This window comes from Primulina huaijiensis, chromosome 18, assembly GCF_012295235.1.
Source record: "Primulina huaijiensis isolate GDHJ02 chromosome 18, ASM1229523v2, whole genome shotgun sequence".
In the NCBI taxonomy this organism is placed as follows: domain Eukaryota; kingdom Viridiplantae; phylum Streptophyta; class Magnoliopsida; order Lamiales; family Gesneriaceae; genus Primulina; species Primulina huaijiensis.
The window spans coordinates 1,488,365-1,511,222 of NC_133323.1; the positions used below are offsets into that span (position 1 = coordinate 1,488,365).

General features: G+C 35.2%; 5 protein-coding genes across 5 annotated transcripts; 2 read left to right on the plus strand and 3 right to left on the minus strand.

Annotated features, from left to right (window-relative positions):
• Positions 1–3,253: 3,253 nt before the first annotated feature.
• Positions 3,254–5,703, plus strand: LOC140965254 (probable pectinesterase/pectinesterase inhibitor 51). Its single transcript, XM_073425400.1, has 2 exons — positions 3,254–4,663; positions 4,896–5,703. Exons 1-2 carry the CDS (start codon positions 3,589–3,591, stop codon positions 5,582–5,584), a joined length of 1,764 nt encoding a protein of 587 aa, XP_073281501.1. The 5' UTR covers positions 3,254–3,588; the 3' UTR covers positions 5,585–5,703.
• Positions 5,704–7,253: 1,550 nt separating this feature from the next.
• LOC140964086 (uncharacterized) lies at positions 7,254–9,951 on the minus strand. The gene is made up of 6 exons (XM_073423612.1): positions 9,760–9,951; positions 9,622–9,676; positions 9,115–9,165; positions 8,413–8,504; positions 8,257–8,334; positions 7,254–7,674 (listed from the first exon to the last, which is right to left on the minus strand). Exons 1-6 carry the CDS (start codon positions 9,813–9,815, stop codon positions 7,524–7,526), a joined length of 483 nt encoding a protein of 160 aa, XP_073279713.1. The 5' UTR covers positions 9,816–9,951; the 3' UTR covers positions 7,254–7,523.
• A 452-nt stretch (positions 9,952–10,403) lies between these two features.
• On the minus strand, positions 10,404–14,408 carry LOC140964844 (uncharacterized). The gene is made up of 8 exons (XM_073424805.1): positions 14,372–14,408; positions 13,881–14,255; positions 12,624–13,109; positions 12,394–12,543; positions 12,152–12,310; positions 11,777–11,824; positions 11,252–11,688; positions 10,404–11,164 (listed from the first exon to the last, which is right to left on the minus strand). Exons 3-8 carry the CDS (start codon positions 12,916–12,918, stop codon positions 10,541–10,543), a joined length of 1,713 nt encoding a protein of 570 aa, XP_073280906.1. The 5' UTR covers positions 12,919–13,109; positions 13,881–14,255; positions 14,372–14,408; the 3' UTR covers positions 10,404–10,540.
• A 2,656-nt stretch (positions 14,409–17,064) lies between these two features.
• On the plus strand, positions 17,065–17,883 carry LOC140964842 (protein MKS1-like). The gene has a single exon (XM_073424802.1). The coding sequence runs from the start codon at positions 17,183–17,185 to the stop codon at positions 17,846–17,848; it is 666 nt and encodes a 221-aa protein (XP_073280903.1). The 5' UTR covers positions 17,065–17,182; the 3' UTR covers positions 17,849–17,883.
• Positions 17,884–21,179: 3,296 nt separating this feature from the next.
• On the minus strand, positions 21,180–22,651 carry LOC140964753 (U-box domain-containing protein 28-like). Its single transcript, XM_073424680.1, has one exon. It carries the CDS (start codon positions 22,559–22,561, stop codon positions 21,254–21,256), a length of 1,308 nt encoding a protein of 435 aa, XP_073280781.1. The 5' UTR covers positions 22,562–22,651; the 3' UTR covers positions 21,180–21,253.
• Positions 22,652–22,858: the final 207 nt, after the last annotated feature.

Here is a 22,858-nt window from a genome sequence, read left to right on the forward strand (position 1 = left end):
CAAAATTATTATTAAGGTTGCATTGGATAGTTTGGAAGATTTAAGTTTCGGTTATGTGTTCGTCTTAAGAAATTAACTAAATAGTATTAAAATTCAACACTACGAAAAATTCAATAGTCGATAAGTTCAGTAGATCACTTGCTCACATGTAATAGATCTTCAAGCTCTGTGGAACTAAATGAACAAGTATTACTGGTCATCCTCATACTATTGAATCTCATCAACTATCATTTATGAGCATCTGATTTATTCTCTTTATCAATAGACCATAAAAACAGCAAATCGATCATTCAGAAAATCATTTATAGTCGTTCAGATCTGAATGNTCGACTTTGATGAAGTTGAACCTGGCCACGAGGATGAAGAAGCCATGGAACTCCCCAACAAAGATGTAGGGACGCCATCGTCTACTCGAGCAAACAACACAATGTCAACGAGCACGACGACAGCCCGTGCAAAGCGAAGCAAAGTTTGGGATCACTTTGATATTGAACAACAAAGTACGAATAACCCTTTTGTCGTTTGTAAAATTTGCAAAACGAGGTATTCTTAGAAAACGGGTGGTGGTTCCGGTGGTACCGGTACTTTGAAAAAACATTTAGTTAAGGTACATAAACTTGACCCTGATACGCTACAACCATTCGGTAGGGAACCAATACAACAACAAATTAATCCTTTTAGTGGTAAAGCTTTTACAATTACAAAAGAAATTTCTCGGAAAGCCATCGTAAAGTTTGTTACCAAATGTTGTCAACCTTTTATAATAGCTGAACAAGAAGGTTTTGTTGAATTTANTTACGGAATCCTAATTACGTTCAATTTGGACACAAAAAAATGAAATTGAGATACAACCTAAAACTTGAGGGATATATTTAACACACAAAACTAAAGAGAATAATAATACGGGGCTTTATATTTCCTGCCACACAACAATAATTTGCCAAGTGCTCCTTATGTATCTAAAGCATAAACAATTGGAGAGAATTTACAATATCCAAATAAAAAGAAACAAACGTAAGGAAATTGATTAATTTTGAAAGGGACAACTCTTTCGTAGTAGAGTGACAAATTAATAATCAAAGGGCTAAGTTATCGACTTTTCATGCGGTTTATTTTTCCCAACCCCGTTTACATTAGGTAAACATGAGAAATTAATTATATTTTTGATCATATAATTTACAAGTTTTTTTAAAATAACTTTTGTTTTATTATTAGTCAATTCATAGTTTTAATTCAGCTATTTGCACTTTTTTTTTTCAATTCTAATTATTTAAATAATCAAAATTGATTCTCGTTCCATTAAATTGGGTTTTTGATTTTTGTGCTTGACATACCACCATATATGTTTGCATTTTCGATACCATATTTCTAATTTCTGATGTCATGTTCAGCTATGGTGGAGTATGATCGGAAATAAATAAGTAATTAATGAAGATATAATTTTGAATATTTTAATCTTATATAATTATTTTGATTATTTCCTTTTTTTGATGGAAAAAGAAAAAAGTCTAAACTTCGATACAAACGACAACAACAACAATAATAATAATAATAAATGCATGGATGGGTACACTGGCTCCACCGCTCGGGTGATTTGTTTTTTCGATATTTTTTATACATAAAATTTTGTCTAATTTTTCGTTAGTTCTATTCGTCGATATTAGTTAAAGCGTAATTTAAAGAATTTTAACTCGAATAAAAACGAAAACTTAGATCCATCAGTACGTATCCTTTGGGATCATACAAAAGATTACTGAAATACAGAAGCAGAAACCTTAAAAAGCGTGAGAATTGTGAAATTTAGGTACGACTGATTACGTCATCTTTTTTTGTTTGTTATCTGTGGAAAAAGTCATCACTGACAACGAGATGACATATACTCCTCCTGTACGTAATATAAGTCGTCACCTTCCACAAAATGCACTCGCAAGTGGACTTGCTTTTGAAGTATAGATAGAGAAAAAAATTCATTTTATTTTAAATATTTTGAAAATATATTATAATTGAATATATGATTATTAGTTAGTAACTCTAACATTTTATAGAATAAATTATTTTTTAATTTAAAAATAATTTATTTATCAAAATTTTATAATATTTATTTGTTTTTTCTTAATGTAGTCAGGCTCAATTAATATAATATATTTTAAATATAATATATTAAATTAATTAATGTCATAGAGGTTACTTTAATTTGCAAACATATAATGTTAAAAAAAAATTTAATATCAGCTGAAAATAATCAGTCGACTCAGGTACTGCATGCATGCAGAGGGAGTGGACGACACGGGTCCATATATAAGAGTGGGTTAGACCAGTTTGTGTATCGAATTCCAACCCATCCATTTTCAATTTCGATAGTCCAAAACAAGAAACCTGGCAGCCCCTTTTAGTTTTAAATTTGAGTTGGGCTAGTCTTTTCTTTCTTTCTTTCTTTCTTTTTCAACCCCAAAACATAATAGATTTTTCGAAATTTTGGAAAATATTTCTTAATGATCCAATTAAGGTGTCTTTGATAACGCCTCAGGGAGAAATGGGAATGGTTGCTTAATATTATAAGCAAAATGGATAAGCTGCTTTTAATTGGAGATTATGTCGATTCAATCAATAGTAGTATGTGTGATTTCTCAGTTAGATAGGATTGACTGGTTCATAATTTACGCTCTATGTTTAAAGTAGTAAGATAAGGCTAAATGTTAAAATCATTTTAATATACTTTTGTCTAGGAGTGGGTCTAATATGAGAGCGTCTCACGGATCTTAATCTGTGAGACGGGTCAACCCTACCCATATTTACAATAAAAAGAAATACTCTTAGCATAAAAAATAATACTTTTTCATGGATGACCCAAATAAGAGATCCGTCTCACAAATACGACCCGTGAGACCGTCTCACACAATTTTTTGCCTTTTGTCTAAATTTCCCTAATATTTTCCACACACAAGTGGAGTAAAAACACATTTTATGCTGTCTCCAATAGTAGCTTCGATGATATGATATGGTCAGCTTAGAATTTAATTTTCAACTGTTTCTGTCATCCCAGCTTTGATTGTAATATACAAGATTTGTTCGATCTGGTTTACCTGATTAAATAATTGGTCTACATACTATTAAGTTGACACTTTGAATTAATCTAAAGAACACAAAAAATAACATATGCGAGTTGCAAGAAAAAGAAAAATAAATTAGGATGTTGCTTCCCTCGTTTTCTATCACACTCTCCTTGCTAGGTCAAGTCTCTCCATATCTAAACCCCACCTGATCACTGATTAGCACCACCAGTCAACCAAAAGGAACCCATCACTCTTAGATCTGATCTGCGCCGCCTCCTGCTTCCACTTTCATTTCTCTAATTCTTCAGTGGCCACTCCTTCAGACCATTCCAAACCCGTGAATACACTTCCAATCGCTACCCTCCAAAATTGCCCGATCAAATCTGAACATTTTTTCTTAAAATATATGCCCATTTGCTTCTTACATCACCAATTAATACCCGTAATCGATCGATAAAGATCGCTGTTGATTTTTATATTTATTGTTATTATCCACATTCTTCGTTTAAAAAGGATATCGGCCTAATTGAAAGCGATGCAGCTCCGAAAACCTATAAAATCCTCGCCTCCACCCACATCAGACCCCATCACAGACAATTCTAGAAAATCTCGGAATTTGAAATTCTTCTTCATTACAATGGCGACGATTCTTACTTTAACAATCCTGTTACTTGTTCTATTCATCACGCTCTCTTCCGCCCGCCACCACAACCACCACATCCGGAAGCCATCATCTCCCCCGCCTTACAACGACAGCTCACCGTCTGACAATATGATTCACGAGGCCTGCAAGGCCTCGCGTGATAGTCCAACATGTGAATCCTGGCTGTCCCAGTCAAATAACGTGCCCGCAGATGCCACAGTTTCGCAGGTAATCCAATCCGCCATGTGGGTCACCACGCAATATCTTGAAAAGGGTCGGGCCATGGTACAGAATATCCTGGACGGGTCCTCGGATAACCAGAACAGGTCTAATGCCGCCAAAACGTGTTTGGAGCTGCTACGTTACTCAGAATACCGGATAAATCTGGCGGACGGAGCTCTGCCGCTCGGCAAGATCAAGGACGCCCGCGCATGGATGAGCGCGGCGTTGGTTTACCATTACGACTGCTGGTCGGCGCTCAAGTACGTAAATGACACGTCCCTAGTGGGCAGCACCATGGAGTTCTTTAATTCTTCTTTAATCTTGTCCACCAGCAATGCGCTGGGGATGATGGTGAATTATGATGTTTTCGGTGACAAAATTGGATCTTGGGCCCCACCCAAGACCGAGCGCGACGGATTCTGGGAACCCGGATCAGATTCTTCAGGACCCGAGGTGGCCGGTGCAGTGCTGTCTGAGCTCAAGGCGGACGTGACTGTCTGCAAGGACAGCGGCGCGTGTGATTACAACTCGGTGCAGGATGCAGTGAATGCCGCCCCGGATAGTGCCGGATCCGACAAGCGGTTTGTTATATGGATCAAAAACGGGGTTTATGAGGAGATGGTTCGGGTTCCACTAGAGAAGAAGAATGTTGTGTTCTTGGGTGATGGCATGGGCAAAACAGTAATTACAGGTTCTATGAACGTGGGCCAGCCAGGGGTGTCCACCTACAACTCCGCCACAGTTGGTAAGTCGCCGGTCAAAGTTATATTCTTGTAAAATCTTTCTTAAAGCAAGATCATATGCGTTTTGCGAAGAAATTATTGCATTTCTATGTGATGTGGTTAATAGTATAGCATTTAATATGTGAGATTGTGAGGGACGTGAATGACTTAGTTTGTTGGTATATTTGCTTTTTCAGCAGTAAATATGTTATTAAAAAGTTTGAGTTTATACATGGGATTACTGACACTTGACAGGAGTAGTTGGTGATGGATTCATGGCTACTGGTCTCACAATACAAAATACAGCGGGCCCTGATGCTCATCAAGCTGTAGCTTTCCGATCAGACAGCGATCTCTCTATCTTCGAAAACTGTGAATTCGTCGGCAATCAAGACACCCTGTACGCTCACTCGCTTCGCCAGTTCTACAAATCATGCCGAATCCAAGGCAATGTGGACTTCATATTCGGAAACTCAGCATCTGTCTTCCAAAATTGCTCCATTCTAGTCGCCCCTCGACAACTCATCCCCGAAAAAGGTGAGAACAATGCCGTGACAGCCCATGGAAGAATCGACCCCGCCCAATCAACCGGCTTCGTTTTCCAAAATTGCTTGATCAACGGTACGGATACATACATGGCTTTGTATTACAGCAAGCCGAGTGTGCACAAGAATTTCCTCGGAAGGCCATGGAAGGAATACTCGAGGACAGTTTTTATTCGATGTACATTAGAGGCTCTTATTACACCGGATGGGTGGATGCCTTGGAGTGGCGACTTTGCGTTAAAAACGTTATACTATGGCGAGTTTTCGAATTTGGGGCATGGATCGGATACATCAAAACGAGTTTCGTGGAGTAGTCTGATCCCCGCTGAACATGTCGATTCGTACTCGGTTCAAAATTTCATTCAGGGTGATCACTGGATTCCTACATCTTTTTTATGAACTTGGAATTAGAAGCAAGAATATATGATAGACATGAGACCATCCTTAAATTGTTTCATTAAACTGTTAGAAGTAAGAATATATTGTAGGCATCATTAATAGTTCATTAACTGAAAGGTGTTTTCATCCCTAGTTGAAAACAAATTTTATGCACATATGGTTTTGATTCACATTCCAACTGGTTAAATTCCTTTGTGTCAATTCTTGTAATATTCCATGTTATTTGAACCATTGATTACCGAATGTCTTTCTTATTTTACTTATTTAAAAATCTTTCACGCCAATAAAAAAAACCCACATTTGGCAATGAATTATTAATGTAACAGGAATTGTTATAGCATCGGATGTTGGATTTATGGAGAAAGCGAAGGAAATATGAAATGGAAAATTGCTTTCGATCATTTTCTCCTTTATTATAATAAAATAGAATTAATGGGCACAAATATTCTTAGAAAACTCCTACATCAACTGATAGTGAGTTATATAATCGTATTTCAAGTTTCGTATTGCATTTTGATTCCTTTCATAACCATTTGAAATAAATTTTCATATTCAGGTAACATTCATGCAATATTGTATAAATTTTGTATCGCTCTTAATATTTATTTCGATCAACACTTTGGGAACCTCTAAAACATTATATAAGTCTACTGAGAGAGATAACATTTCATTGTATAAAGCCTGTTCCTTTTAGTTAGTCGGAGGAATATCCGTACTAGTGTTTTAGGGTTCCCCGCCAGTATAAAAAAACATATCTTTTTCAGTTTATAAAATTAATATATAGAAAAAGTTAGAGCAAAACTACAAGTAGAGGTGCGAATATATGAAGATGATTATGAAATGAGAAATGTTATATATATAATGAGGGTATATATATAATGAAGGTTACACACACACACACACACACACACACACATTGTATTCAAGGCTAAGTTAATATACCTTTCCAGAGTCTTCCTATGTTGTACATTAATTGGTATTTAAATTATGTATTTATTTTCAATCACTGTGTATCGGCATAGACTAGAAAATAATTAAGATGTGTCTCATTTTCCTCCTCAAGTTCCGGATGTAATCGTTAGAAAGAGAATCTTCAGATCGGAAGGTTTGGCATAATTGAATCTTTGGTGGTTAAGTATATTACAAACACACATTTTATTACCTTTTTTTCCTATCATTGTACATTTTGTATACATCAATCTGAAAAATGGTTATTGGTGGGCATTCCAACTCATAGTTTAGCTACCAAAGTTCAGTTACAGTTTTCAAAATCAATGCACAAACATATATAAAAACACTTGTTGCTTATCTTCCATGAAACTTCACCTAGGCCCATATTTTAACTGCGGATAAATGGTAAATGAGAGGCATTGTCATCAAACTCAAATGAAACAAAACTTCTTCACAATCATACTTAGTTCTCTCCGCCGATTCATTAAATTTCTAGAGCCGCCCCGCTATGATATGGAAGATCAGAAACCTGATCAGTGGAACTTATGGAAACATACTCTCTTTACAAAATACTCTACTACACCGAGTAACATACCTGGGAATTCATCAATGCATAAATTATATGGAAACTTGCTCCACATGATCGAAAGATAACCAATCCATACTCCACCCCATCTCATAGGACAGAAAATAAATCTAGATTCTGCTCAATCCAAGCATAAAATTCTCAAAATTTATTGCAATCTATAGTTATAAATGCAAAGAAGCAGGTGCATTCCAGACTCTTGTTTTACTTGCTCCTGGCCTATAAGCTACAATAGAAACCCAACTGGCTGAAAAATAAACTCAACAGGTTTACCGCAGCCAAAATGCATGTGAAATAACAATAGTTGATTCTTGCAACTGGTAAATCAAGATGTGGTGTAGTTAAATCGTACCTAGTTTTATCATCACAACCAAAATATGTTGTTACATTTGAAAACAACACTCAATTCTCAGACTCGGAAGTCTTTTCTTCTTTGGGTGGTGCAAATTGCCGGGTGAGCCGAGATCTTGTCCATGGATCCAGGGGAGCTCTCTCCGGTGGCTGTGGGTTTGGTGGCTTGGACTGTCTGAGTTCATTTTCTCTATCTATAAACCTGCCAAATGAGAAATACGTGTTGCCAATCAGAGCAAGGAGATGCATTGACCCTGCTCGGAGAAAAATGTTTTTCAAGTTCAAGTGTTTTATCGCCAAAATTTAAACGCTTCTTAATCCACTAAATTGATATAAAATCCATTTTTCTTCTTTTATTATTTCCAAAATATTATATTTTTGTTTTTATGAATTTTTTTTATTATAATTAATTTTTTTGTTAATGTAAATTACAAAATGAAAGTCATGTTAACATATTATAACTTTTTTCATGTTACCGAACTAACTGATTTAATTCATTAATGCAATTATACATTTCCAATTTAATATTTGTCAATATAATTTTGTTACCATTATAATATACAATCATTAAATATGTTATTAATTACTCCTTGATGAAAAAGTAAAATTCATTCAGAATAAAAACACTCATAAACAGACGTTTTTAGCTACCAAACACGCACTAATCATTTATTTCTCAAATCTCAATAAAAATATTTTTTGATGCAAGGAATAAAAAACACCATTGCTTCCAAACGACATTGTCAAATATATTTATATTTGAGAGCGAACATAAAAAACATACTCAATATAGGCCATAGGTGCAGCATCACCAACTCGAATTCGAGTTCGTAGCAATCTGGTGTATCCACCAGCTCTGTCCCTGTGGTAGAAAAATTTTCATTTAATTATCACATTCACAGATTAAAAGAAACGAAAAATTAACAGATTTGGCATTCACTTGTATCGATAAGCCAACTCTGTAAATAACTTGTGAATCACATCATCCCCTCGCACAAAGGCAGCAGCACGCCTAGCAGCACAGAGAGTACCCTATTATAATTGGAACATGCAAATCAAAAATCAAGAAACCAAACAGCTTACTGAGATGTAATCATCAAATTATGAAATCCATTTTTTTAAGAGAGAATCTTCTTCATTTAACCCAACAAAGAAGTAGAACTGTATACGGAGATAAACATTTCGTTTTAATATTTGTAATGCTTCTCGCACGGTGCACTATAAATGTCAAAGATGATCAATAATCTTTTCGAAATAATGAAGACACATAAATACATGAATCTGATTATATTATCGTTTTATGCCACTCATTCCAAAGTGGTAAATTATACTCAATAATATTTTGAAGGTGATTTGCCTTTTCCGAGGTATGACTCAGACATCCTATGCTACGAAGCCCTTGCATAATTTCTTTCTCAGGCATCCAATCTAGGAAAGTGGATGATATTATAATCTTATATACTAGTCTTCATGGCTTAGTATTAGCCCGAGTCAAAACATGCAAAATTCTACACATTTCAGAGTTTAGGAAGCAAAAGCATTGTTCTTGAAAGATTAGAGATTCAGAAGGAAAATTTCATCAATTAAAGCATAGAACAATACATTTTATGAATACGCTTACATTATTTAACAAAATTCATACCTCCTTTCCAAGTTGTACCATGTTATCTGCGAGCCTCCGGACTTCTTTTGCCTGTAATCAAAGAAATAAACCAAATAAGAAGAGGAGGATTTAAACACAAAAAAATGCCAAACCCAAAATAAACCTTAAAATTAACTTTAACCTCCAAGAGTTTCTTGGCATATTGTTCATCAAACAGAACAAATACATGCACACCCAACCTTCGTCGAATTCACATATAATGCTAAAACCTAAAAACCAAAACTTTAATAACGCGGTGGCTACAATAGAATGAACATAGCTCACTCACGCAAGGAAATTGCATTTATTTAAATAATTCTTTTCGCTCTAGTCTAGAGTAATAATCTTCGGAGTTTCCCAATAACACGGATCAACAAGCAAATTTCATGCGAAAACGTATAAAAATCCAAGCAAAAAGATCGAATCATTCCATCTCAACAGTAAAACCCCAATAAAACCTTAAACTTCAAAAGAACGGGAAAATCACAGGAACTGCAGATCAATCACCTTGGCAACAGTTGTTTCTATGCGCTCGTGCTGCACTAACTGCGACACCATTGTCCTGTGATTACAAGATAAACACCTTCCTTTCAAAAATCGGAAGAAAGAAAATGAAATTTCTTTCAAAAACAATTTAATCATTACCTAAGCATTGACATTCTATGACCAGTAGGTCGATTGAGCTTCCGGAATTTCGTCATTTTCACTTACTTACAGAGCAGCGAGGAGGAAATTGAAGAACCCTGAATTTTGAAATCGAAGAACGAAACACCGAAGCCCCAGAACGAGAGCCACTATTGGACTTTACACTAACTATTTTGGGCTTTTCGCAATCAATGATTTAGTCCAATTTAAATATACTTTTAGCTGGGCCTGCACAAATTAGGAATTAGAATTTGAATGGTTTTTGTCGAATTAGTGAAAATTATTCGAAATAGGCAGATTTTAAAGGATTTTTATTATGCAAAATACAAATTGACTATGGAATTTAAATAATTGGCAAAAAATTGATTGAGACGGGTCGTATTTTGTGAAACGGCTATCTTATTTGGATCATCAATGAAAAAATATTACTTTTTATTGTGAATATCGGTAGGGTTGACGCGTCTCACAAATATAATAACTCTATATATATTATTATACATCAAGATGAAAAATGCAAAAAAAAATATCATAATTTTTAAAAGTGAAATCTATCCAAAAAAGAATAATATATGATATAGTTGTCTCCATGCATCACCACATATATTGCAAGAAGATACTGAGACGTAAGTGATTTTATGCTTCATCGACAATCTTTTATGGGGGGGAAAGCAAGCAAACCAACAAGTGATAATCTACTAATCAAACATTCATATCAGATGTTCTTTGTGTTGCAACGTTATGAAAAGAGAAACACAAAGTAGATCCATGTGCAAAAAGAAAATCAGGGGGAAAAATGCCGATTTCTCTTGGGCTTGTCGAAATTTCCAGACCAATAGGTTCGGTAAATCATCTCGATCAAGAGTGGGAACTGGAGAAGAGAGAAAAGAGCTATAGGAATGGTTGAAAGAACAATGATTGGAACGGTAACCCAAGGTAACTGATCGTGAAGAATCAAGTACAACGCTGCCCCGAATGATGACATCATCGTAACAATGGAGATAAACAAGCACATAAGCCCGAAGATCAGCTTCGTGGGCAAGGACTTGAGGAAGTCTTGTTCCGAAAATCGAGCCGTCAGAATTCCCAAGAACATCAGCAGAGAAGTGGAGGAACTGAACATTGACAAGGCATTTGAAAACATGAATATAAAGAAGGGGCGTGGCTGAGATTCTAACATGGTCGGTAAGCCGTCGATTTTGTTGCCTCCTGGAACTGTGAAAGCTGTCGTAAACATGACAGCAGCGATGAGTGTTCCCACAATCATGCTCGATCCGGCGGTGTTCTTCATCCAAGTTTCTGCATCCTTGGAAAGTTTCTTATGCTCGTCGGTGAACAAAGTGATCGGCGTTTTGTTGTTCTCGTTCACTTCTTCTTTCAGCTTCGGTTGAACAATGCTCTCAACTTCCTACAAACATAAATCTCGACATTCAAGGACATTCTTTATATCGCAAAATTCTTTGTGTGGTTAAACATTGGAAACTAATATTTTGACCTTGAACCATTGTAGTTCCCTCTGCATCTGTAAGTCTGCTCCAGACACGCGTTCGAGTCGAGAAGGAGGAGATAGTTTTGCGGCAAGGTGTAAGTAGTTGTTCTTAAAAACGTCATGCCTTCGGGCCATTATGCTCTTTTTAGTTCCTAAGCCATATATACGGCTGAAGATCTTTTCTTGACGTAATACAATCGCATGGGAAAAAATTGTTCTTCCTCTCTTGTCCTTTTTCCATATTATATCGGGATTATGTTTCAGCATTTCATCTATAAATTCAACGATCCCATGCTTGATAGCATCATAAATTATTGAGTCGATTCCCATATCGTCGAGATCTGACTTACTCAACTTTTGTATCTCCTTAAACATACAAATCAGGAGCTTTTCAGCTTCATCGTGTACCAACTTTCTGTGATGAATATAATTGATCTCTGGAACTGAATAATTTGTAGATATTCAACAGCTTGTCACAAGTTTTTTCCCATTTATATAATTAGCAGTAAAGGAAGGATACTACGTACATACCAATGCATCGTAGAATGCCCCAACCCAATTTGTGAAACAGCCTTAAAACTGCAAAAATATTCAAAACTTGTCAGCAAAGTTGATCCAAGTCCCTTTTTGAACAATAACTCCTCACACCTCATTATACGTACATACACCACGCTCATTTATCATCACATTTTTCTTATTCAAATACGACCACTAAGAAACCTAAAAACCCTTCATATAAAATGGCACCTGAACAAATAGCAATTTCGTACATAGTTCAAGAGTGGCTGAAATTGATTTAGAGCATCTAACGTTACAAGTAAGCCGGAATAGTTATCAAGAAGTTTCATCATGGAACTGATTTTGAGAGGCGGAAAAAAACAAAAGCGGTGGAGAGATGCATCGTACCCAGATTTGGTACTCCATGTGCTTTCCCATTAACATTGTCTTCACCATCTGATTCATGAATTTCAATTCTAATGTCGTCATCCCTCAATTCTTGGGTTTGTGCAAGGTTTTCGCCAGAAGAAAACTGATGACTGTCCCATGGTGAGTGAACTTTGACACCTACAGAAAAAAAACTTATAATTTCCTTCACTAGACCAGATGCAAGATCATTACGCTCGTACTTATGTGGAACTTAAACTTACAGTAATAAATGCATTGTTCCCAGAATGTAAACTTAGTGCCGCTGCGGAATGCCGAAGGCTTGTGAGCCAATAGTCGGAGAGGGTAGTTGCCATGGCCATCTGAGATAACCCCCAGTCTTGGATATTGTTTTAATAGCATTGAAGCAACATCTACAACAAAAAACACCAGCAAAGATTAGGAGCATGGAATGAAGGAATCAATGATGAATACCTCTTCATATGTAGCTTACCAAAAGATTCGGCTGTGATAAGACTATTAAGAAGCAACACTCCATTCTCACCATTTTCAGGTTTCAGCGATTGTTTAGGAGTTTCTCTGTAGAGATAACGAATCATATTCTTTTGTCCATATAAAGCAGCCACAATCACGGGAAGGTGCCCATCTTCGTGTTTGTTTTCAATTGTAAGTAAATCTCTGTTCTTTTTAACTATTGCCTTTGCCAGTTTTGTTTCACCGCAAATAGCAGCAAGAGACAGGGCTGTCGCCCCATATTCGTTATCCGGTATCAAATCTCCCTCTTTCATGTTGTTCACCAGCCTCTCAGCAATCTCGATATGTCCAGATAAAATAGCGACATGCAGGGCTGTATCTTGATGAGATGAGACTCTTGCCCTCACAGCATTTGAATCGACCGAAATAATATCATGTATAGCTTTCCAGTCTCCTTCCTGAACAGCTTTGTACAACTGCTAATATTTGAGTTGTTCTTGGTTGCCTACAAATATTGTTGTAAACATCATCTTTAAAACTTTCGAGTTGAAATAAAGATGACCGTTCTTAAAGCTTTTTCAACCAACTAATAATTGTTAAGATTGTGACTTTGACATAACTCAACCCCAAAGTTAACTCGAGGAAAGATTGTTCAAGTCCATATGGGACGACTAACACACTTCATTCACGCACATGAATGAACATTTGGAGCGTGAAGTTTATAGATGACCCAACTATGGACAGAACAGGTAGTCCAACTATAGCCACTACAATACGTGGGACCTGAGCTCTGATACCATGTTAAGATTGAGACTTAGACCTAACTCAACCTCAAAAGCTAACTCAATGTTGTAACAAACTGGTACAATGTGTGGTTCCAAAAGTAGTTATTTTTCACATAACAACATATTGGATCCTTATATCATGGTGAAACTTTGAGATGAGATAAGAGTTGTTGAGAAATTTATTTCAAATATAAATAATTTGTGAATGAACTCCAAGACATGTTTTCAATACTTTCTTTTAAGAAATGTTTTCTCGCTCACTTTAGTCACAGTGATATGAAAAATTTCTCTCAGGATAAAATGGAGGCATTCTGCATTTGTAGTTGACTAAATCAAATCAAAATCCAACTAAAACAATACATTAATCTATTGATCTAATGATGTCATATATATAGAAACGAAAAATAACTACTTTTGACATCGTCAAACATTGTTCGTTATCGACAAACTAAATAATTATGAAAATTGTTCTAACAAGAGTTGAAAAACACCTGTGGTATCATGACGAACCGGAGCTTTTTGATCGTCACGAGAGGATGGCTTTGTCGGTTGCTTCGGCCCCCAAGCTCTCTCAACCAAATGATTCCACACAAATTCAGCAGACAGATGAGTTTTTTCATCAAACTTACTATATACGCCTTTTCCACATGAGAGCTGGATGGCATGCAATGCCAGTGCATTCTTCTTCTTCCATTCATCATGTTTATGTTCGTCCCTTTTATCTGGCTCCGCGAACTTTCCAGAGACAACGCCCCAAAGATCATGCCCGACCAAATAGTTTTTCAGGCAGGTTTTCCAGTTCTCATAGTTACTTTCGGTAAGAGCCTCTGGAACAATTCCGGACCCTCCGCAATTTGCTTTACTGTCTGTCCATAACACAGATCACAAACATGTATGGCTTGTAAAACAACCAAAAGAAAAACAAAAAACACATAATTCAAATCAAGAACACATGTTAGAAATATATATAGTTCCTAATTACCTGAGTCTTTTGTCATCTTTCACAAGTAGTTTTAATTTATTTGACAGTCTACGTATTTTCTTTCTTATATATAGGTGTATGTTATGTACGACATTGATTATCAAGAAGGTCCTACACACGTTAATCATGTTTACAAACCATATGCTATGCTTAAGTAACACTTATTCTAATTTGCTTTGATGATACTAGTCCCAAAAAGAGCAATTCTTAACTATTCTCAAGCAAGTTTCAGTCACTTTCCCTCGTACGCCTAGACATTCTAAATCTTTTGCTTTAAAACATGGTTTTTTTTCAACTAAATAAATAACCTCGTTCGAAATGAATATAGGTGTTGATAGGGGTGGGTACGTACGGTATAGTGTTGATAGGGCTGGGTACGGTACGGTATACCGTACTACGGTACCGTTTACCTTACCGTAAATATCGGTATGGAATTTTTCCACACCGATATCGATACCGGAAATTCGGTATACCGCATATTCGATATACCGAATTTTCGATATGAAAAAGTTCATACTGGATACCGTACCGACACCGAAAATTTTGTCGAGATACCGAAAAAATGTCGGTATACAGAAAATATTATCGGTATACCGATATTTTTTCGGTATAACGAACTTAAATTTTAAAAAAAAATAATAAAAAAATTATTTTCGGTATTTCGGTATATGTATACCGAAAAAAAAATAATTACGTACCGATACCGATACCGAAAATTTCGGTACGGTATTATATCAATTTTTTCGATAATTTCGGTATTTTTTCGGTACGGTATTTCAATATTTCGGTATATTTTTCCAGCTCTAGGTGTTGACGTGAGTCTACCGAAAGGCCTGTACGTCGATTAGGCAATATGAACTGGGAGGAGGTTGATCGAAACTTACATGGAATAACATTTTTGGTGGTATAATTTGCCCAATTTTTTTTGTTTTTGTCTTATTATTGGTCGATTTTAAATTTTTTTCCTATAATTTGCACGTTTTTAAAATTTTAATTTTTGGTCTTGTTATTCGTTTGTTTACAGTACAATTAATCCATTAACATGCATTTTTTTCAAAATTTGTTATTTTCGGCCAGAATATTGACATTACATTGAATTCATTAGTAATGTCCAAATTATTTTGTGTCTTAAATTAAATATGATCAATAGAAAACATATTCTTAATTTAGGCTGAGAATTCACTAAGTTCTTCTCTATTTTTACAAAAATAGTTGAGTATGTCGCACAATGCTTGCGCAATGCAGTTTATCTTGTTAACGTGGTTTGGATACTAGCTATTGCGTTAGCCCAACTGCCAAAAATATATCAATACACGTAAACTGAAAGATTAGTATATTAATTTATTAATGAAAATATAATAATGCTATTAATCATGTACATTAAATTGAATTATTATTTTGGTTAAAAAGAATTGTTACATTAATTGTAATAGAATTTATATTAAAAATAAAAATAATAATTGGCTAATAATCAATTTATGTATTAGGTTATACATGTGTATGTTTGAGATAATATAAAATATATAAGGATAATTTGGTTTTTATAAGTCATTCAAATAAAATCTTTAAAAAATAAGATGATGATACCCAACTTTTTTAAAATAGCTTATAAGCTGTAAAATAATTTATTTTCACAGCTTATAATTTGCTTTAAAAAAATTACAAAACAAAATTTCATAGTTTATAAGATTTAAAACAAATTATAAGTTCGTTGAGATAGCTTATAAGATCTGTCAAACACATTTAAACGGATAATATTGAAGAGTAGTAGTACCCGAACCAAATCAATAAAAACAAATCAATTATTCATCTTTCTTTCTCATTCAAGTTTGAAAGGGATTATTTACATTGCTCTTCTCGAGCATTAATCTTAAAACATAATTAATAAGTATATAGTACGTTATCTTTATGTTCTTATTAAGACAATAGTTTAATTAATCCAGGTTGGTTTATTAAATTCGAATGTCGTCATCATATATATTTAATTTGACCTATGCGAGATAGAAGTTTTCATTAATAATATATGATGATTGGCTAGATTATTTTATGTTAAAATTATTATAAATATACATCATGAGCATTTGTGAGCTAAGTACTTAATTATTAATCGAAATTTTTAAGTATTTTATACAAAAAAATTTCCCATATTGTCCTCTTTGTTTGGCACTAATTAAGCGTCCAATAAACTCATTAATTAACATAAGCTTTTATTTTTTTAGATCAAATTATAAAATAATCAAAGGCCGTATAAATAAAAATCTTTTCTTGATTATATTTAATTTTAATTAGTGAAATAATTTACGAGCAACAGATATTTAATAACTTGTATATTATTTGAGTAATAATGATCTTTTGGTAATCTTAATAAAAAGCGATATTATATTTGAGCAATAATAAAGTAACACATTTTAATTTAGACTTGGGAAGTCGTCGCTTCAGACTTTGTAAAAACTTTTTAATTTAAAGAATTTATTTATATTTTATAGGCAGTGGCCATGGACAACTGCCTATAAAATTGTTGGCGATAATTTATGTAACATTTTTTATTGTATTAATCATTAATTATCACATATATAATTTAATATATTTAAAAATCTACCACATAAATAAAAATAATAATGGCGATTAATTGCTAATCGCAACAAAGAATATTACAGCAATTGACACAGACGAATTATTCTAATTAGGAGAACAAATAATTAAGAATACACAAATATCCTTCACTTTCTTCTCTCTCTGAAATCCAAGCCGCCTTTGGTAAACCTGCGCATAGCGAAGATAGATTTCTGTATCCAGCAAACCCCCTTATTCATGGAACCTTCAGAGTTGTTCTCCGACGGCGGCGAGTGGGGGAGAGGAGGGAGCAGGTCGTCTCCGAGAAAAGAATTGCAGGGCCCTCGTCCCGGCATACTCAAAGTCAACAAGGACTCCTACAAGATCAGAAAACCACCGGTTCCTCCACCGGCTCACCAACAACCACCGCAAGAATTTCCGCCTGTCGAAGAAAGGCAGCCGCTCATAATCTACTCAGTGTCCCCAAAAGTCATACACACCACCGTCAGCGACTTCATGAACCTTGTCCAACGCTTAACCGGCAACACTTCGGCGGCCGCATCCAGCGGAGCAGCCGGGGACCTATCCCCAGCTGCCCGCCTCGCTTCCATAGAGAAAACTAGCCCTTGCTCAAAAGACAGAGAAATCTCCCATAATTGCAGTTATACTGGTGTTGGTGATGATATAATGGATAGTATTCTTGAAAGCACAGACGTGGAAATGAGTCGAGTTCCCGGCATATTATCTCCTGCCCCGGCGACTCTACAACCGATATCGCCCGGATTCTTCTCGCCGGCGGGAGATTCATTCCTGACGGGCTACAGTAATATGTTCATTCCTAGTCCATCGACTTTGTTTTCAGCTCCAATGGTGTCACCCTCACAATCTTGGTGTGATCCCTTCAACCCATTCTTTGACTTTTAGATGTGCTGGATTTTTTTGACTTTTCAAACTCACTTTTATNTGACAATTGGGATTCGGAAATGGCGAGGAAACATTATGTATACTGCTGAGTGCTGCTGACACTAATTTTGGAACATGTATAATTACTGTCTTTTCAATTACGACATTCGCGTTAATTGCTTTAAATTAAATGACGTGCGGTCACCAAGGATTTTACCCAAAATGGATGTCTATTCAAATCTATAGGTCCAAATCAAATCATTTCATAAAATGACGTACTTATTTCACCAGAAAAATGCTCATTTATCCAAGTAACAAGTTAGTAATGGTTGGAAACAACTTATATTTAACTTTAAAAAAAAGGGTAACAACTACATTCAATAAACACACAAGAAGGTTGAACTAAAAATAGGCGGAGATCGCTGTCGATCATTTCTTCAAATGAGATGCTCAGAAATTTTAAGAATCAGATAAAAATATGAAATAACAAAGATTTACAACTTTTAGCTAACCCTGGTCTAAGATACAATAATTACTTGACAAAAATGCAGGCATCTCTCGAATTGCTTGAGATTCTTTTGAACACTTCAAATCTAAGATCAAGAAAATTCCGCCTCCTAAGTTTTTAATCCGTAATCCATATTTATGGAATGTCTTGATTGTGCCATCAAAATTCGCAGTAACAAAAACCAGACTCCATGTCCAGGATATCATTCTTGATCAATGGCTATGCTCACCGTGATCGTTACATGGCTGAATAGTATGTTCTTGTGATCCCGGGATGGAAGTTATTCATCGGCCAAAGTCATCAAGCCCTTGGCGGACCAACAATTGATATCTTAATTCCAGATTTTGTGGCTTTGAATTAAATGTAACATGCAGTGGTAAGACCAAGCATTAAAGAATTATGGGCACTAAGTGTAATTCATGGCAGTGCCACGTAATTTTAATTTTTAAATCAAAAGTTCCATGCGGATAGAAATCGACAATACTGCGATGGATTTTTCGGAACTTGTAAGAATATAATGTCTTAAATCATATTATAGGAAAAAATTTATATATTCACCTAAAAATTGAAAGCTATAGAAACTAAATTAAATATCGTTTTTAAAAATTTGATACATCAGAATTATTCGAGCATTTACCCCTTGACGTGTTAATGATTGTCCAGACTCTAAGGAAAGTAAGACGGCTTAACATATTTTTATTTCTTGACATATCAACCATGTTCATATTTACAATAAAAAATAATATTTTTTTATAGTTGTCCTAAATAGAATATATGTATCACAAAATTAACTCATAAAACCGTCTCAAAAGAGTTTTTGTAATTATGAAAATGTGCGAACTTCAATAATTTATCGACATTTATAAATCCAACCATTGACACAAATAAAAGAGATCACTGGAGGAAAAAAAAAAAAGAAAAAGAAAAAGAAGCCCAATATGACTGCTAGTCCTGGCCTGTAAAGGCCCGATTACGTATATACCCTAAAAGGTACTAACAGCCTTTTATTCTTAAGAAACAAAGTTTTTAAATTTCTTTAATTTTTTTGTTGGGCCAGGCCTGTAATCCACATTTTTCTTTATTTTATCCAAATAATTTGGGCCAACCCGGTTAGTCCTTTTTTTCATTTTTTGAATAAAATATATATGTTTTTCATATATTTTTTTAGTTTTGTGTTTAAAGGAAAAAAAATATAGTTTTGTTATTGTATAAATTTTGGTACGTAATTGTTTCATTAATTTTAATTTTGAACTGAATTTTTAACCGGCAAAGAACCACCGGTCAAATGAAAATGGACCCGATTAAAATATTTTAAACACGGAAACGTGTGATCGGGTAGCCTCAATCTGACCCGACTCATAAAAAAATACGACACAGAAAGCCAAACTCATGTATATAATATATACTATTAACTTAAAAATCAATTCAAATTTCAGCTTTTCGTTTACAAGTTAGTTGCAATCTATTTTGGTTCATCGAGAGGTGATATGGATACTTTACCTGGAGTTGAAGTGGATTTATGCATGTCCAAAATATAAAAGCACATGTGAGTTGCTTAATTCGACCCAACCGAAGTACCCCATAGAGAATAAAGAGACTTCCACTAGCGACCATTTGCTTCCACATATTTCTTCCACCAATATCATTTGTGAATCTTCCCCTTTAAACCTAAATTTATTAATTATTTTTTTTAAAAATGATTTTCGACTTTTTCTTTACAAAATTTTGCAAATTTGTAAGAAAAAAGTTCATAATCGATTTTTTTAAAAAAATATTTACAAACACATTATATATCACTAAATTAAGAAAATTGAAGGCAAAACATATAAATTAATGAATGGGGAAAAAGTAGCATTTTAGAGAAAAGGGTCACGGGCCACGTATTTGTTGTGCTTAGGGAACTATCTCTTGCAACCTTTTGAATTTCAAATTATTCCTTTATATTTTATAAAAATATATGCGATCAATTGAATTTAGGAGAAGTTGGTGAAAAATCCCAAATCAAAATATTTATTTGGGTTCACTCCTTACCCACAAAATTGTGGTACTATGTCATACAAAATGTGGTACACTTCATGTGGAAATGTGGTACTAAAAAAGTACCCAGGGACTGAACACAAAAAAAATCGACGGCTGGGAACTGAAAACCAATTTCTCGTTGAATTTAATCGTATTACGGTAAATTCTGTTCGAATTCTTCCATAATAACCTACTTAGCAAGTGGTTGGAATCGATTAATTATTAAGGGTTGATTTTAAGAATACTAACTGAAAATTTGTTATTTGATTTTTGTATTAAAAAAAACAAAGATTTTAAAATTTTGCATGACATCCCAAACGCAAAAATTAATGTTTTGTAATCTGTCAAAGAGTGGTTGGGAATGGTCAAATCTGTAATAATCAATAAAAATAGTTTAATTGAAAGTGATTGGTTTCGATTGGACCAGAGTTGGCAACTTTGATGTTCTATGTTTCAACAATAGCATGCAACTTGTCTTTTTCTGTCCTAAGCAGTAATTATATATAAATTTATTTTCTTCCGCACATTTTACATATATATATATATATATATATATATATATAATAACTTCATATTCTATTCATACTTAATTTGTTTAAAAAATAGTTGTACTTTTTAAAGACTTAATTAATATAGATATATATTGTTAAAACTAATCGAAATGGAACACATTTGACAAACAAATCTCTAAAACTTTGATTTTTTTTATAATTTGGGGAATAAATGTAAATCAAAGTGGTGAGACATCAAATCAACAACCCAATTCATATGCATTCCAGTATATTTTTATACTTTAGATTTAGATTTAATCTAGACAAAAATCTTTACAAAACAGATATACTGAAATAAACAAATCAATTTCCAATATACTAAGTAATAAATCTAAAAAATCCCACAAATCAAAATGGCATAATGTGACAAGTTTTTGTATCGTAACAAGAAAGGCAAGAACCCTTAGAATTGACTCTCAACATTTTAAGCAAATCACCGCACATTTGCCTAACATTCGGCGAGCAATTGCTCTGCAGCAGCAGCAAAATCTTGGCCACGCCGCTGCTTTCCGTCACCAACGCCGCCACCCTCTTATCGCCGGAGAAACAACACAGGCTCCACAACAATGTCACGGCGAGCTCAGTCGCCGCATCTGAGACCTTCAGCACCTTCTTTAATATCGCCTGCACACACAACTCATTTCCACAAATGTCGTCCCTCCCTTCTCTGCAACTCGACGCGATCTCGAGGAGCTTGAGCACTTTCTCCGTCAATGGTGGACTCAATTCCGGTTCCGATAGGGCCTTTGTGAGAGCTTTCACCCCTCCAACACGCACCATTTTAGATCTATTCTTCTTGAAAACTACCATTCGGGACAAAAGATTGAGGGAAGCTTCTAATGCATCGGAATTCCGATTCGAGCTGACTAATAATCTTATCAGCTCAAAATACATCTCGTCGTCTTCTGAGATTAAACTAGATTGCTGCATTTGCGAACCCAAATGCTTAACCATGAGTTCGAGAAATTCCACTGCCGCGATTCTTAACTCCAATCTTCCTTGTTTTAAGCACGTCAGAATTATTGTTTTGTAATCATACTTCCCCAATTCGATCCCTGGAAACATGGCATTATCTCTTCCTTCGGAATCAATTTTCACACGATTCTTTAATATTACGTTACAAAACAAAATAATTTTCTCCAACAAACAGAAATCGTTTAAAAATTGCTTCTTTCCGGCAAGGGATACGAGCAACGGCAAAAGCCTTCCTCCAGCGTCCGTCACAACCTTCCGATTGTCACACCCTTCATTAACAAATGAAATAAGCACGGATAGGTTATGATCGATGGTATAAAAGCGGGGGAAAGGGGTACTGTGAATCATTTTCAGGTCAATTTCTAGCTGGAGGATGATTTGTTCTGCTTGGTCTCGAGAGAGTGATTGTGGCGAAGGAGCCGATTTATCGGGGCGAGTCGGCACCGATTCAGACCAAATTTTGATGAGGCGATGAAGGGTGTGATTGGGGACGAGCTCTTTAGTGGGGAGCTGTTGCATGGTAGCTGGGCAGGTGTTGTTTCCAGCGTCGAGCCACCGCTGAATGCTGCCGCGGTCGTATGTGACACCGGTGCATAAGCTGACAGGGGATTCCATGACTTCTAAGGAGATGGGACACCGGAAATAAGTGGGCACCGTTGTGTGGAGATCATCCCTCACCATGTCAACCTGGTATATCTTAGAGAGAAAAAGGCAGATTGTTTTAGAGAGAGAAGGGGAGACAGACAACAGAGGTTTGTTGAAGGGACAGTGGGGGGTTCCATTAATTAAGAAAGAAAGAGTCAGAGCATGTGACGTCAGCGGACTTTGACGTTTCTATTTTTTTTCAACCTTTTTTATTATTCTTATTCTTCTGTCAGCGAAATTTTGACTTGGAGTTCTCCAATCTGATGAAGTTACGTGTAAATGAGCTTTATCAAGGCAAAAATACAATTTTAGACGAAACCTACTGCCGCAAAT

What these genes read in the sequence shown, in the direction of transcription:
- LOC140965254 (XM_073425400.1), top strand. Translation starts at nt 3,589, where the DNA reads ATGCAGCTCCGAAAACCTATAAAATCCTCGCCTCCACCCACATCAGAC. An exon ending in CTACAACTCCGCCACAGTTG is followed by an intron (nt 4,664 to 4,895) that starts GTAAGTCGCCGG and finishes GACACTTGACAG; the next exon opens with GAGTAGTTGGTGATGGATTC.
- LOC140964086 (XM_073423612.1), bottom strand. Translation starts at nt 9,815, where the DNA reads ATGACGAAATTCCGGAAGCTCAATCGACCTACTGGTCATAGAATGTCA. An exon ending in CATAGAATGTCAATGCTTAG is followed by an intron (nt 9,677 to 9,759) that starts GTAATGATTAAA and finishes TTGTAATCACAG; the next exon opens with GACAATGGTGTCGCAGTTAG. An exon ending in GCACCTATGGCCTATATTGA is followed by an intron (nt 7,675 to 8,256) that starts GTATGTTTTTTA and finishes CTCATTTGGCAG; the next exon opens with GTTTATAGATAGAGAAAATG.
- LOC140964844 (XM_073424805.1), bottom strand. Translation starts at nt 12,918, where the DNA reads ATGAAAGAGGGAGATTTGATACCGGATAACGAATATGGGGCGACAGCC. An exon ending in TATCACAGCCGAATCTTTTG is followed by an intron (nt 12,544 to 12,623) that starts GTAAGCTACATA and finishes TTTTTGTTGTAG; the next exon opens with ATGTTGCTTCAATGCTATTA. An exon ending in GGGCATTCTACGATGCATTG is followed by an intron (nt 11,689 to 11,776) that starts GTATGTACGTAG and finishes CAAATTATTCAG; the next exon opens with TTCCAGAGATCAATTATATT.
- LOC140964842 (XM_073424802.1), top strand. Translation starts at nt 17,183, where the DNA reads ATGGAACCTTCAGAGTTGTTCTCCGACGGCGGCGAGTGGGGGAGAGGA.
- LOC140964753 (XM_073424680.1), bottom strand. Translation starts at nt 22,561, where the DNA reads ATGGTGAGGGATGATCTCCACACAACGGTGCCCACTTATTTCCGGTGT.